This window comes from Malaclemys terrapin, chromosome 1, assembly GCF_027887155.1.
Source record: "Malaclemys terrapin pileata isolate rMalTer1 chromosome 1, rMalTer1.hap1, whole genome shotgun sequence".
Classification (NCBI taxonomy): domain Eukaryota; kingdom Metazoa; phylum Chordata; order Testudines; family Emydidae; genus Malaclemys; species Malaclemys terrapin.
The window spans coordinates 207,989,948-208,004,391 of record NC_071505.1 but is presented as its reverse complement, the minus strand read 5'-3'; the positions used below and the strand labels follow the sequence as shown (position 1 = coordinate 208,004,391).

At 38.9% G+C, this 14,444-nt stretch overlaps 1 protein-coding gene across 1 annotated transcript in view; it reads left to right on the top strand.

Moving 5' to 3' along the window:
- Positions 1–14,444, top strand: part of IL1RAPL1 (interleukin 1 receptor accessory protein like 1) — a 1,145,215-nt gene that overhangs the window by 706,625 nt on the left and 424,146 nt on the right. Inside the window, exons 4-5 of the mRNA XM_054005933.1 lie at positions 2,415–2,601; positions 4,920–5,073. Coding sequence (XP_053861908.1) covers positions 2,415–2,601; positions 4,920–5,073 — 341 coding nt within the window. The remainder of the gene's footprint in view (positions 1–2,414; positions 2,602–4,919; positions 5,074–14,444) is intronic.

Below are 14,444 nucleotides of genomic sequence, written 5' to 3'. Positions count from 1 at the left end.
TGTGAGTCACTGTGGTGCCATGTCTCTCCTCAAACCACAGATACACCCAGACTAGGATTCATCCTAAACAGGATCATAAAATGTAGAGGTCTGCATTGCATTTTCTGCCCAGAATATCATGAAAGCAGTTTGAAAGTCCAGACTTTAGCTGACATGAGAATCCCCATGGTGCTTTCTGCTGGGAGCAAAGGAAATGACTAGTTGGGAGGATGAAACCTCAAACTTGCCTCAAAAGGAACCTTAGGGAAGAAATGGCAGAGAAAATAATTAAAAAAGTGTGATCTGTAGCAAACCAAGTTATTGCGAACATACACTAGAAAGAGTACCCAGAACCTAACTGGCTAGGGCAGTTGCACTGGTTAAAGCTTAGAGACACCATTTCCTGTGCTGACCAGCGTTAGAAGGGAACCAGCTGGATTGTTCCAGTGCCGTTGTGGTACCTGATGTTGGCATATGCTCAGCAGGACAGGGCTTTTGATTAGGCAGGAAGGAAAAAATAACTCTTATACAGGGTGATGTGTTCCAGAGAGATGTGAACCAAGAGTGAGATTCCTGCCTAGCTGGTTTCTTTAGCCAAGCAGAATTACAGGTTAAGTGATTTTCCCTTCTGCCTCTGTTAGGAAGGAATTTTCAAATCATGGGGTGATATATGCAACATAATGGAGACATGTAGAAAGAAGAAAATTTAAAATGTACTAATTAAATTCCCCATGCCTGCTTATCTTCTTCTACCTGTCTCCCAGTAGCATACTCCTACAGTGAGAAAATCCATGCCCCTGGTGAATTGCTTTGGCCCCCTTCTTCTGACAAAGGTTAGGTCATCCAATCATAGAAAAGAAAAAAAAAATACCAATATCGGCAGACTTAGGTCACAACTTAGGAAAATGTGTGACTTAGGAATGATCTGTATTCAATAATTAAATTGTTTGCTATGGATACAGTAGTTTTACCAACTCCAATCACAAGTATACATGGGAAGCATCGGATAGCTCCAAGGATGGGAGTACAAGCTGACTCCACTCTGGGGAAGATATTTTATATTTGTTGCCTTTCCTCCCCAGAAAAGACATGCATGATTTAAGGTCATTGACAGAATTACTGCGCTTCCAGAAATGATATTCTTTTAGTAATTAATAAATAGTGCCTTTGAGGTTTACATTTTCTTCTAGAAATGAGGCTGTGGTGCTCTTTGTATGCTATTTTCCTTACTTTTAGCCTTTTAATCATTTCCTGATAAACAGAAAGAGTAAACAGGTATTAAGACATCTAAAGGCAATCTGAAAATGCAGCTATCTTTGAGAGTCTGCAATGCTAGATATACACTAGACTCTTGTAAATCAGCAGTCATCTCACAGAGTCTGAGAGTGAAAATAAGTAAAGGAAAAATGTCTTAGTGCTCTCTGCAGGAGCCACTTTCAGCAGATTAGGGGTCAAATGCATTTAAAGAACAGTAGGGGAAGATGCTTGCACTTTCACAGTGTACTGCTAGAGAGTACTCAACCTTAGACATTCTCATCCTGCCCATCTGGAAAACCAAAATGAAAAAATAAATCCTTTCAAGTCATTTTGTCTTTGAGACTAATTAAAGTACATAGTGAAATGAGGAAAGCAGAACAATGTTCCCCAGTCTCTGGGTGTCTGGCATATCAACATATGGCCACCAAAGGAAAGTAATAAGTTGCAGGACAGAGCCTAAGCTAATGAAAGCTGAGGATAATGCAGGGGTAACATTTTGTCCTGGGAATATGGGGATGAGAGGCTAAGGTAAACAAACTGGTAGTCCTCTAGTTTAAAATACACTGAGATTAAACTGTTTTCTATGGGGTGAAAGGCCACAAGGCTGGTTTTTAATCAAATGATGTTTAAAACTATATTTTTAATTACTGCTTCACTTGAAAACCTGCTTTCATTTGATGAATGTGGGGGGCTAACCCGCCAGTTCATGGTGTGATGCCAAAAGTTCCAATTTGACAGTAGGCTGCTGTGCAGTAAACTGATTTGCTCACCTCAGAGAGCTGTTGTAATAGTGTTTGGCAGAAGGATGATTATGGTGTTTTGCTGGTTAGTGCATGAAGCTTTTCTTGGCCTTTACTTAGGAGGAAGTTGCCCGCCAATAAACAGTATGGATGGACTATAATGATGGAGGGAAGGGAATTCAGAGGAAAGGAAAGGGTTGATTCATGGATTCATGCCAGTTATTATTATTACATTAAAATCTAGTGGTTGAGGTGGGGATTGGAAAGAGAAGAGCCTATTCTGAATAAGTAAGGACTACACACAAAAGACATAAAGCAAGAATAGTTTGATTTCTCTCTCTCTTACCTACAATGAATATAACTGCATCAAAAACAATTATGTGACTGGAATTTATTTTTCACACTGGACCCATTATTTGTATTTGTGTTATATTGCAGAAACTCTACTTACTGTATGAAAGTATCCATCTCACTGACAGTGGGTGAAAATGACACTGGACTCTGCTACAATTCAAAGATGAAGTACTTTGAAAAAGCTGAACTTAGCAAAAGCAAGGAAATCTCATGCCCTGACATAGAGGATTTTTTAATTCTATATAGAGAGCCTGAAATCCTGTGGTATAAGGTAAGGAATACAGAAGGCTTCTGTTGCCTTCAACAAAATATTATGTCAAGTTCTGCTGCATTTTCAATAATCTCAACATTTATCTGGATGTGATATACAGCTTGGATGGATTAAAGATACATTAATAATAAGACAAGGGGGGATAGGATGAAAAAAGAACTAGATGGTAAAGTGTTTTAATATACTAGCTTTTTAGTTGTAGAGACAAGGATTCAAATACTTTCTTAAGTAACATTGAAAACTCCTTATTTGGTATCTTCCTATTCCCATCTAGCTGTACCACAAAACAACCAAATAATTGGTGGTCCTCTTTCAACTGAAAAGTCCAAAACTGGAAAAGAAAAAATGTTACCAGCGTGGTCTGGTATGATACACATTGGTAAGGCTGGGTGGGGAAGCAGACACAGCAATTGTCTGCACTATGCCAGATTCAGGCTTGTGCTAGTAGAACCCTCAATTTCCAAACATGAAATTCACTCAGAAAGATATGAAGCGAAAACATTATTTCAAGAAGAAGCTGTGCACATTTTTTACCTGCATACACAATTTAAATTGTACCTCATACAATTCAACAAGAATCCCATGTTTTCAATAACATTAAAACTTCAAATCTCTCCAAGAATAAAAGCTCATGTTTAAGGCTTGTGATCTGCCCATTGTTTGCACAATTAGGGGAAGAAAAGGGAAACGACGATGTCCCAGATAGAAAATTAGCTTTCACTTAAAGAACCCATATTTCTCTATGGCTTATTGATAACTTTATTTCAACATTGTGCATTAATTTGCTTTTCTGGAGAGTTATTTAGGCCCTGGTTCTGCGAGGTCCTTGTTTAATGCAGCTCCCATTGACTGCAGTTGGAACTGAGGGTGCTCAGCACTTTGCACCTTGTAGGGTCTATTTTTTAATGTACCCTAGTTCCTGGATAAACCAAAATAGTTCTGATCTCATAGGTAAACCTGAAATAAGTTTGTGTATACAGGAATAATTAACTGTCATTTTCCAGTTGAAACGTATTTCACTATGCTTTCTAATTATAAAAACACACAGATGTACCTAGCCTCACTATGAGTACTTGTAAATTGTATTGTCCAGTGATTATAAAGAATTATGATCTAGGAGGATTCTGGCTGAGCCACTGCCTCTGAAAATGTAGGGTAATAATTATGTAGCCCAACCAGTAGCTTCATCTGAAATATGCTATCTAAGATTTAAAATATGTAATAGAATACATATCTAAGGATTTAAAATGTTAAAAACTATTTTCCCTTGGTAGGTTGCAAAGATTCATAAAAGACCATTGTGGGTTATCATGTGCATGGACATATTTCTATTCTAACAAACAGACCGAATGACATTTACAAAACTAGCCTATATACTATATGCACAGCAAGCTGCTATGCTGGGCAAAATGAGCAGATTATTTTGTACTGTTACATCAAAAGTCTCAAAGACATTAGTCCATTGGCCTGTAACTTATTTCTTAGAAAGATGAAGAAATTTGGAAAACCCTGAAAAATATCCAAAAGTGTGCAGCTATATCATGTTTTATTTTAATTATTTGAAATCTAATAAGGCAAATTTAAAAAAAAAAGAGAAAAAAAATAACCATATGAGAGGGAACCAGTAAAAATTGCCAACACATACACAACTCTTAGACCAAAACAAATTTCAATCTTGTGGATGGGATCACTTATTAAACAACAAAATAAGAATGGTATTTCAGCAAGAATGAAACATATAGAATTTTATCAGTAGCAATTAAAATTGGGACACATTATATTTTGTATATATAAATAGTACAAATTAGACATTGTGTTATCTCATTGAGTCAATAGTAAGATCATTGATAAGTAAAACCTTTCAAAGCAAATTCTAAGATGATTTCAGGTACGGAGATGCAACTTGCTTCTTCCTTGTTTTCTCATTCGATCCTGCTTCCCTCCTTTTTGATTAATTATTGCTTTACAATGACTTCCCATGTCCTCTAGCTGCCATTAACATAATGATGATAGACGTTTTCTGTATATGTAATAGTCCCAGAAACAATATTAATTAGATAGGAAGAATAGGAACTCTTTAACAATATTACTTCAGAGCATCATCATTAAGGGAATAAATTCCCTGCCTTTCTGGCATCCAGACAGCTCTCATGTGACTCAATGAAGTAGAATATTTGGGTGACTCAGTTTATGTGAGATATCGTAAGTAATTATCTAAGCCATTTCCTAGGCTCTTTGACTTGGGCAATGTTGTCAATAATCACCATATTTAAATACAAGGACTTCAGTCATGGGTGTATTATATTGTCTTTGAACAGGAATGCAAGGCAAAAACATGGAGACCGAGTATTGTGTTCAAAAAGGACACACTCATCATCCGGGAGGTTAGAGAAGATGACATTGGAAATTATACTTGTGAGTTAAAATATGGAATCTTTGTTGTCAGACGAACTACAGAATTAACAGTTACAGGTAATTATAGGATCCTAATATCTCTTTCTGATATTGTAAAGAAAGACATTGCCTTTTTTTTGTTTTAGGTCATTTGTGATATACATTGCAACTACTTAGCTAGAGACAAAAGTCTTGATGACTGTTGTTTATCCTTGACTAGGTGATGTGCCCACACAATCTTACAAAGTTCCAATTAGTGTGCACAGCATTCTGAATGAGGTCTAGGTTTGGGCCTATTTTAGAGACCTGTAGGCAGCTCAGGTTTCTGAATGGGAAATGGGGAGGGTGTTCAGTGTTTTGGTAGGATAGGTAGCCTATGCTATTTATGGCAGAAAATAACATGATGGAGCCCACTATATTTGTTTGTGGAATGCTGCCTTTTGAAGGCAACACTCCTAGAACTGATGTTGCTATGTTAGAGCGGCATCATTCTAAGAGGACCTTCCATAGGAATACAACCATGACTCTTCTCCATCAGGACCACCTGCACAACCATCCAGCAGATCAATCATATTGTGCACACCTGTGAATATCAATGGTGAAATTCTGATCCCATTGAAGTTAATGGCAAACTCACACTGATTTCATTAAGGCCAGAATTTCACTCCATGTATTCCATATCCATCTAGCTCTAGTTCTAATTAAAAAGAAATCCTACAATGGCTATGTCTTCTGAAACATAACATTGGTGACAGGGGAAAAGATGCTTTTAATGTCATTTACATTAAAACCTTCAATGTTCCTACACAAGTTACATCATTGTTTGATCCAACACATATTGTAATAGCAATGTACTCTATTACAGAAAACAACCTCGCTGCATAAGGGTTAGTCCAACCGTTTTTCAGCTGTTCCCTCCTCTCCAAACCTCAGTATCACAAGGGCCAGTCCTAATTTAGAAAGAATATGGCACAGCGCTATCCAAGGAAAAATTATATTGAATTGATTTGTAGAATTATCTGGTAATATTGGGAGATGATATAGATGCTATATCTTGGGTCTTCAGATTGCAATGCACTTCATGTCATTTCCAATGCAACATTCCTTAATAGCAGGCAAAGTTTAGGTTTTCCCTGTGGATTGAAGGTGAAATAGATTCTTAGTTGTCTCAGCAACACCAAAAAAAAAAAAAAAAAAAGCTAGTGGCAGTGTGTTTGGAGTAGGAAACAAAACATATAAAAAAGAATCTTAGAGCAGGAATATCCACGTCAGGTTCTCTTTGTTTCTCTGCTAAGTCCAATATAAATATATCGCATCTGGCAGTTAATTACGGTGTTTATAGTATGCCTCGATCAGAAATTGTGGAAACATTTCTGAGTTTATTGGAAATTTGTTTTCTTATGTGCTAATGAATCTCAGTATTGTCCATCTTGCACCACTTCCACCCAAAATATGAGAAGCTAAACATAAACCTCATGATTTGTAATTTCCACTTATTAGATTAGTCATTATATATCTGGAAATCATACCGTGTGTTGATTTGAGAGAAATTCAGACAATCAATCATGTTTTCTTTAAGCACAATATCCAGTTTCTCTCCATATTTTTTCTTGTATATGAAATTGATTTATTTAGTGACTAGAAGCAGGCAATTACTCTCTAGTGATTATGCTAACAGTAAATATCAATATACCCTGTTTGACTCTCATGAAGGAGAGAAGAGATAGAGTAGTGCTGTAGTTAATTTACTCCAAAATAAGGCTGCCAATTATCTTCTCAATGTATGATGTATGCACTTGAGTAGTACATAATCTTTCAGCCCCCCGGTATTCTCTCAATCACTTTGGAATGGTGCTTCCACTGCAAAAATATATCTTATTGGCAAATTTGGTGTGCAGTGTTGTTTGAAGCAGACTAAAACTACAGCTACCACAAAAGGAAAAAAAATAAAAGCACTATGAAGACATGCACTCACATAATTTGTGATAAAGAATATACATTAGTCAGTTCTGTAGTTGCTGGGGAAAAGCTCTATACTTAATGTTAAATTAAAGTGTGACCACTCAAGAAGAGACTTGGCTTACTTTTGAAGTGTTTAAAAATGAATGAGATCAAGAGAGGAAAACTGTGATATTTTTGGATCTGACAACCAGGGAAGATGTAAGAACCAATTTGTTGCAGAGCATCTTAGCAAGTTTATTTATTTTGGTATTACTGTAGTTCTACATGTTGTCTTTATATTTTATGTGACTAAGCTAAAGAAATAGATACTCTGGTATTATCATCAGTTTTCTTTTTTTAATACATGCCATAGGCTATGGTCAGTAATCATGTTATATTATTATTTGACTTGTGATCTGTGTTTGGTAGGAAGACATGCTGACATTAAATATGTCTTATGTTCTGTTTATGTACTGATGAAAGAGAGTTTATTTTCCAAGTGACATACATTGCAATTTATGTGAGATTATTTCTGCTGGGTTTAAAAATAGTTTAGACTTGAATTCAGGAGTAGGAGAATAAATGTCCCATCCTGATTAAAAACATAAAATTGACACCTTTTACTAAATTAGCTATAAATGAACTATCTAAAAGCACTCCCCCACCATAGGGGAAGAGAATTATATAGCTGTAGGGCATATCAAGTGAATATATGTGTGGGCCGACTTATAGACTGATAGATGGGACCCTTTTCTTCACTGATCTGTCCCTTTTATCCTCTCACTCTTCCTTCTTGAGACACCTTTCATCCTTGCCTATTCTTCCCCCCTTTATCACCCTGCATCATTTATAAACTCCTGAAGTTTATAATGTATATGGAAACTATGACTGACAGCTAGTTCCATTAACAAATCTACCTCCCCCAGAAACTAGTCAGAAGAACCAGTCCTAACACATATAAAGTTACTATGCCAAGCCATTTGTGACTTACAACTAGCCAAATCCAAAATTATGGAGGTGTTCAGAAAGTGAAAGCAATGAGAGTAGTGCTTCTGAGACAAACCCCCTGCCCCATGTTTACCAGATGCTTTGCCTAACTTATCCCAAACGTTCCAGATATCTTTAACCCATGTAGATTGCTTTAGTTTTACAGTTTGTATTTTCAAAATCAGGCTTATTATGTACGGTTAGCACATCTAGCTGGAAACTAGTGACTCTCCATAATCTACAACTATTCCTCTGCCTGTTTTTCCATATTCTGATGTAGAGAATGTGTGGTTATTTTCTGGTGTTTGTGTGTGTGTATGTATTCATGTTTAATAAATATGGTCTTTTAGGCTTCCTGCCTCTCTCTTTGGTGGAAAGAACTCTCCTGGGGTGTATTGTATTTCCAACCAGTGTAGAATGTGCTATGTGAAATCCATGAGCCAGATGCTCAACTGGAATAAATCATTATAATTCCATTGAGGCCGAGGATAAAGGTTTAGGCCTTTCTATTAATACCTTTTCCTATCATCAAGTAAAATAGTGAATGCTACAAAAAAGGGATGGTCATCTGGCTGGCAACAGGGTGGCTGTTTTAAATCAAACGCAGAAGTGGATTAAAACAAAACACACGCACACACAATTTTTTGTTTTTTTGTTTTTTCTCATCTAACAGCCAGGTGAATCAGGCAGTGGGTGGAGAAACATAATTGCAGGAAGTTTCTGCCAAATTTATTTACATAAAATTTTCATTCCATTTTGGCTGTCCAGAGCCCAGATCAGAATGACAGGGTAAAAAAAAGGCTTTGGCAACTAGATCACTTTAGAATGAATAGGTCAGCTGTGAACAATTTACACTGAAATCCATCTTTCACATTATAGGGCTATTGGAAATCTAGTTTTATGCAGATAAAGTTACTTAATAAGAACAACATTTAAAATGAAATGTCTATGTCATAACTGATCTTTCCTGAATCTAGTTAGTTCAGTATTCTGTACACTATTATGGGATAGGAAAGATGATCCAGGAGTTAGGGCACTAACCTAGAACTTGGAGGACCTACTTCCTGCTCTGCCACAGACTTCCTAAGTCACCTTGGGAAAACTCTCTTAGCCTCTCTGTACCTGATTTACCATCTGTAAAATGGAAATATTATCATTTTCCTACCTTACAAGAGTGTCAGGAGGATAAATACATTAAAAATTGCGAGGCATTAAGGCCCAGATACTCCAAAGTATTTAGGTGCCTTATGCACCTACATTCCTTGGAGGATCTGGGCTTTAGATACTACAATAATAGGGGCCGTGTAAGTTCCTAAAATAGATAGACTTGAAGAGGAAATGTGATATCAAGGCACTCTGTGTGTGCAGTGGCAGGTTTACAATGGCGCCAGTGGCGCCATGGAACCTGGCCCATGCTCAGAAGGGGCCCCAGCCTGCTCCGCTTGCACTGTGCCCTGAGACCCCGCTGGCTCCCCCTGCCCATCGCTTGCTCCTCTCAGCCTGCCCGCCAGCTGGCTGAGGGCTCCTCTCCATCCCCGTCCCCACCTCCCTGCTTCTCTCTGCCCCCTGGCTGGACCCCAGTGCACCTCTGGCTCCAGGCAGTCTCTGCTTCCCACCACCTGTGGGGCCCCGCCTGTCTCCCAGAACTGAGCTACCTGGGACTGGTGCAGAAGCCTGGCCAGTCTCAGGTCTCAGCTGGTTTTGGGGCAGGGGGGACAACAGGAGTGGAGGGTGCTTGGCTGGGCTTCTCCAGGCAAGTGGGTCATCAGGGAGCCCGGCCGGGGCAGGTCCTGGCCTAGCTGATCGCACCACTCCCAAGGGGCTGGAGCGATTCCCCACCGTGGGACCAGCCCTGACTGTGCTGCCAGCTCAGCCTGGGCCGGTGAGTGTGGCAGGGAGGCAGGGCATAAGGAATAAACTACCTCTTAGCATAGGGAAAATTCACAAGCTAAAACAAAAGATAATCTAATGCATTTTCTTGCCTTTACTTACAATTTCTGTAATTTTAGATGTATCATTTCAGGTATCTTTTTAGGAGCTGGTTTACCTGCTTGGTGTCTTTCTCTGTCCCGAGAGGGAACAAACAAAGAGAGCACAAACACCTCCCCCCTCCCCCCACCAAGATTTGAAAGTATCTTCTTTCCCCATTGGTCCTTCTAATCAGGTGCCAATACATAAGTGTTGTTACCCTTCCCTTTACATTTATGACACAGGGAGTGGGTCTCTTAGAGGTCTGGGGGGTGCTGGGCTATGAGGGAGCGAGGAAGATGTGTGTGTTGCAGCACTAGGGAGTGAGGGTTCTGTGGGGGGTGCTGGGCAGTTGTGGTGGGGTTGTGGGCAGGTGGGCACTGGGCAGGGGTGGTGTTGTGCAGGGCGCTGTGCATTTGTGGAAGGGTCCGGGGGGGGCGGGGCTCTGGCCATAGGGAGTCTGGAGGTGGGGGCTGTGTGGTGCAGCATGGGCCCTCCCCCGAGGGGAAGGGGCACGCTGGTAGCACAGGGCCGGGCAGGCCACTGAGAGTCTGGCAACTGCCGGTTTGTAAATAGTGCCCTCGCACTTGGCTGGACAAAGCGGGGCCGCCCCTGCCATGCCATGCCCCATTGCCCCTGGCTGGCCCCTTGCTCTGGGTACTGACCTCACCATGCCATGCTCCACTGCCTCCATGGGGGTCCACAAATATGTTTGGCGCTAGGCACTGTTCAGGCACTGTTTTACACACTGTAAAATCTAAATATATTGAAAGCATAGTAAAAATGTAGATTTTCTTGAAAGCTTCTTGACTGGTAATAAATGACAGTATTAAACCAGGGGTACATTGCTCTCCTAGTAAAAGAAATATTAGCCATAAATGTAAATGGAGAAGATAAAGTGTGATGACTTGAAAACATAAGTAAGTAAGTCTAGGTACAGTTGTAGTTAACTTGTAAGAGCTTTAAAAGATCACTTTCTATTATTACGCTTATTATATCAACTTTACCTTCCATACTAGATATCACAGAAGTATACACATTCACATAAATGAAAGACAGATGCTGTAGATCATAAATGAAGGACAGATGCTGTAAATCATATTTATAGTGAAAAGAAATTAAATCCTCTTTTCCTATATGACTTTGAAAGCACTTCTCTATGTTAGTTATACATATTTCTCTGGTGCTTACCACTATAGTTTCTGTGCATCATGTGATCATTAATGAAATAAGCATTATGTTATTATTATATATTGTCATCTTCACTAATATGAGGTATGGAGGGATTTAAGGGACTTGTTTTATGTCACTCAGAAGTCTGTGGCAGAGCCTTGAAGAGAACACCGCTATCCTGTTTCTTCTACCTGTACCATACACTTCACATGGAATACTGAGTATTACTGAGCATGATACTTTGGTATGATACAATACAACACGGCAGAGAGCATACTTTTATATTATGTCAGCTGTGATACAGGATGTGTGATGCACTGGTGCTAAGGATTAGGGAAAAGAAGCAGCTGCTCTTTTTTTTTTTTTTTTAATGTTCGTAACTCAATATTAAGGGAAAGCAAAGGACGTAACTATTTCATACACACCCTGGCTCCAACCTGGAGACTTCATGATGTCTTCCACACAGGCCCTCAGAAAGTTGGGAATTCAACTGTTTCCCTAGAAGCTGCTCTCTCTGTGGTTGTCTGCCCACCACTGAATTGCTCGGGTCACCATCTTGTAGGAGCCTTTGCCAACATGCTTTTTTGAACAGCTGGTTATTTATGTCCAGGAAGTTGGAACAGATGCAGCCTTAGAGCAGTCCTTTTACATCTGACTTCTCTAGGCTCCTCCTTCCTTCCTTTCAGCTGGTGCATAATTGTAGTTTCAATTATGTGTTCCCTAGATTTGTGGAAGGTGGAACATCTTCACAAAAGTTTTGATGGATGAATGGGGCCTGTGTGTTGTGAGCTGACACAAGTAATGGAGCAGCAGCCTCCAGAGCTGCTTAGGGACAAATCCTCCTAAGAGTGGTGGTGTTGGGTTTTTTTGTTGTTTTATTAAAAATTATGGCGTAATAGTGGCTCAGCTTCGTTACCTCCGTGTTTCTGCCTAGACACACATCTTGCCAGCAGACAGCAGGTAGTGAGCCCTATGCCCTTCTACTCTTCTATGCACTGCAGCCCTTGTTTCTCTCCCACACCAAGCAGACTTCTGATGGGGAATCACTATCAAAGTCCCAACCTAGTAATGTGAACTGTGCTTTCACTGCTGCTGCTCTGAATACCTTGTATATTAACATCAAAGTTAAAGCCCATCTCAAAGCAGAAGTGGAAGCAAAGGCTGTGGTGCAATCTCTGGTTTGGGAGTTTAAATACAAATATATATCTTTTTTTTCAAACCAGACTGAGAATTTGCTCTAGAGGAACTTTTAAAATACCTAGTGTATTTAGTGCTGAAAATAGTGGTTAAACAAGAAAATCTCTATTTAATAGCACTAGTTTTGCATTTTTTAAAATTTATTGGTAGAAGGTTCACATCTTCAGTCACTACTTAGTGCCTGTTCCTTACTGAGAATAATTGTAAATTTACTTTATGTACCCTTTGGAGTAGTATAAAGTAAATTTATGTCAGATAATACTTTTCCTTTCCCTTTGATTTTTCTTTAGTGCTAGTGAAAAGATCTCTATCTCCTATCAGAAATGTGCTACTGTCTAAGCAATCTGAATCAATTTCCTTCTTCCAGTGACATCTGTTTTAGAAAGTGTTATCTAAATTGAAAATTATAAATTAGATATTTTTTTATTCTTATAGGATATCACAAACAGAAATATTCACTTAAACAAAACACTTGGCTTTGCTGGGTTTTGTGTAATAGGTTTATCTATAAAGGAAAAACTGCTATATATTAGAGTTTTTGTGACAATTTATGCCTTCAGATTGAATAGTATCACCCAAATTATTTATTAATTGGAATTTTAAAAATAAATGCATGTTTCTAATTCCTAGCAACAGTCCAAAATTAGATATTATGGTTAACTTGGGCCAAGGAACACAACATGGTCCATAAACACTTTCTGATCCTGATTTATTCTTGAAATGTTTAATTTGATATTATACCTCATTGTGCCCATCCCACAAAGGTATCTGCAAGTGCAGATCCATCTTGCTAGCATGGAGTCCCACTGAAGTCAAAGGGAATCAACCTGGGCATGAGGGGCTATGCAGTGGATCCCTTTGCAAGATCAAGTCTCTCCTGTAAAATGTATACCATAAAACATACAGGATATGCAATCGAGCCCTATCAGCCTTGCTGTTAAACATTAATATATGCAATTCCAGCCTGGCCTTTTGTGATTTTTAGCATCACATCAATGCATTTTTTTTAATTCAGTTAAGAGTAAGAAGTACTAGTACCTTTGCAAATGATATCAGAGCTAATCACCTGGGCCTTAATCATCAAGTCTTTTTTCAGGGTCAATTTCTGTTACATAAAGTAGTGCCTTATTCTTGAGGAGTAATCCCACTGAAATCAATAGTGTAAGGTACACAAGTAAGGGTGTCAGTATATGGCCCTCAGTTTTTATCAGCTTTTCCCAGGCATCTCTCAAAGGGATTTGGCTCTTGTTAAGATCTGTCTCAAGAAAAGCACATCACAGCAAACCAAGTACACTTTGACTTTCAATGCTGCAAAATATTTCATGGCGTATTTCAGCAATACCAGCAAACAAAAAACAAAAAAATTAAATTCTCCATGGCTTTTTTTCAAATGTGCAAAATCACCATCTTTGTGAACCTATTCTTTCAGCTACAGTACAATGGCCTACAGCTCAAACTTTAAATTCCTGTACACTTCTATTTGCTAATTGACTGCAAGACAAAGCCAAAACTTCAGCACGGGAAACATGTAAACTAACCTCAGTATGCTGCAGGCATATTTTAGTCCTTGCTTCATATGCAATATAATGACCAGATCCTGCAAACACTTTATGTGTGCGAGTAATTTCACTCACATTCATAATCCCATTGACTTCATAGGGCCTATTCATGTGACTCAAGTCACTCATTTGCATAAGTATATGCTTGGTTGAGCCTTAAATCTATACATTGTTAGGCTTAGGTCTGAACATTTCCATTCATTGAAAGAATAATGATGCTGGGTGAAATCCCCATTGAATTCCATGGCGGGGGTTGCCATTGACTTCAATAGAGCCAGGATTCCATCCACTGGCTTTAGAAACACCAACAGATTTGAAATCTGTAATCCTGACCTATGGTTCATCCCTGTTACCAAATGCTGATAATTTGCTTTTATAGATAAAAGTATTTCCGTAAATAACTGACCAGCACCTGCAATTATTACCATATTCTGGGTCACCATTTAGTCTCATCAAGACCAAGAACTGAGCTGTTGCAAATGTGTGAACTGGTGAATCACAAGTTTTTCAGTCTAAAATAATGTATTTGCTTATTCACTGTCATGCAATTTTTTAAAGTATATTGTATTTTGAAATAGTCAGGGCGTCCCAGTCCTTAGCACACTGTTGGCTCCCGATGCAGGC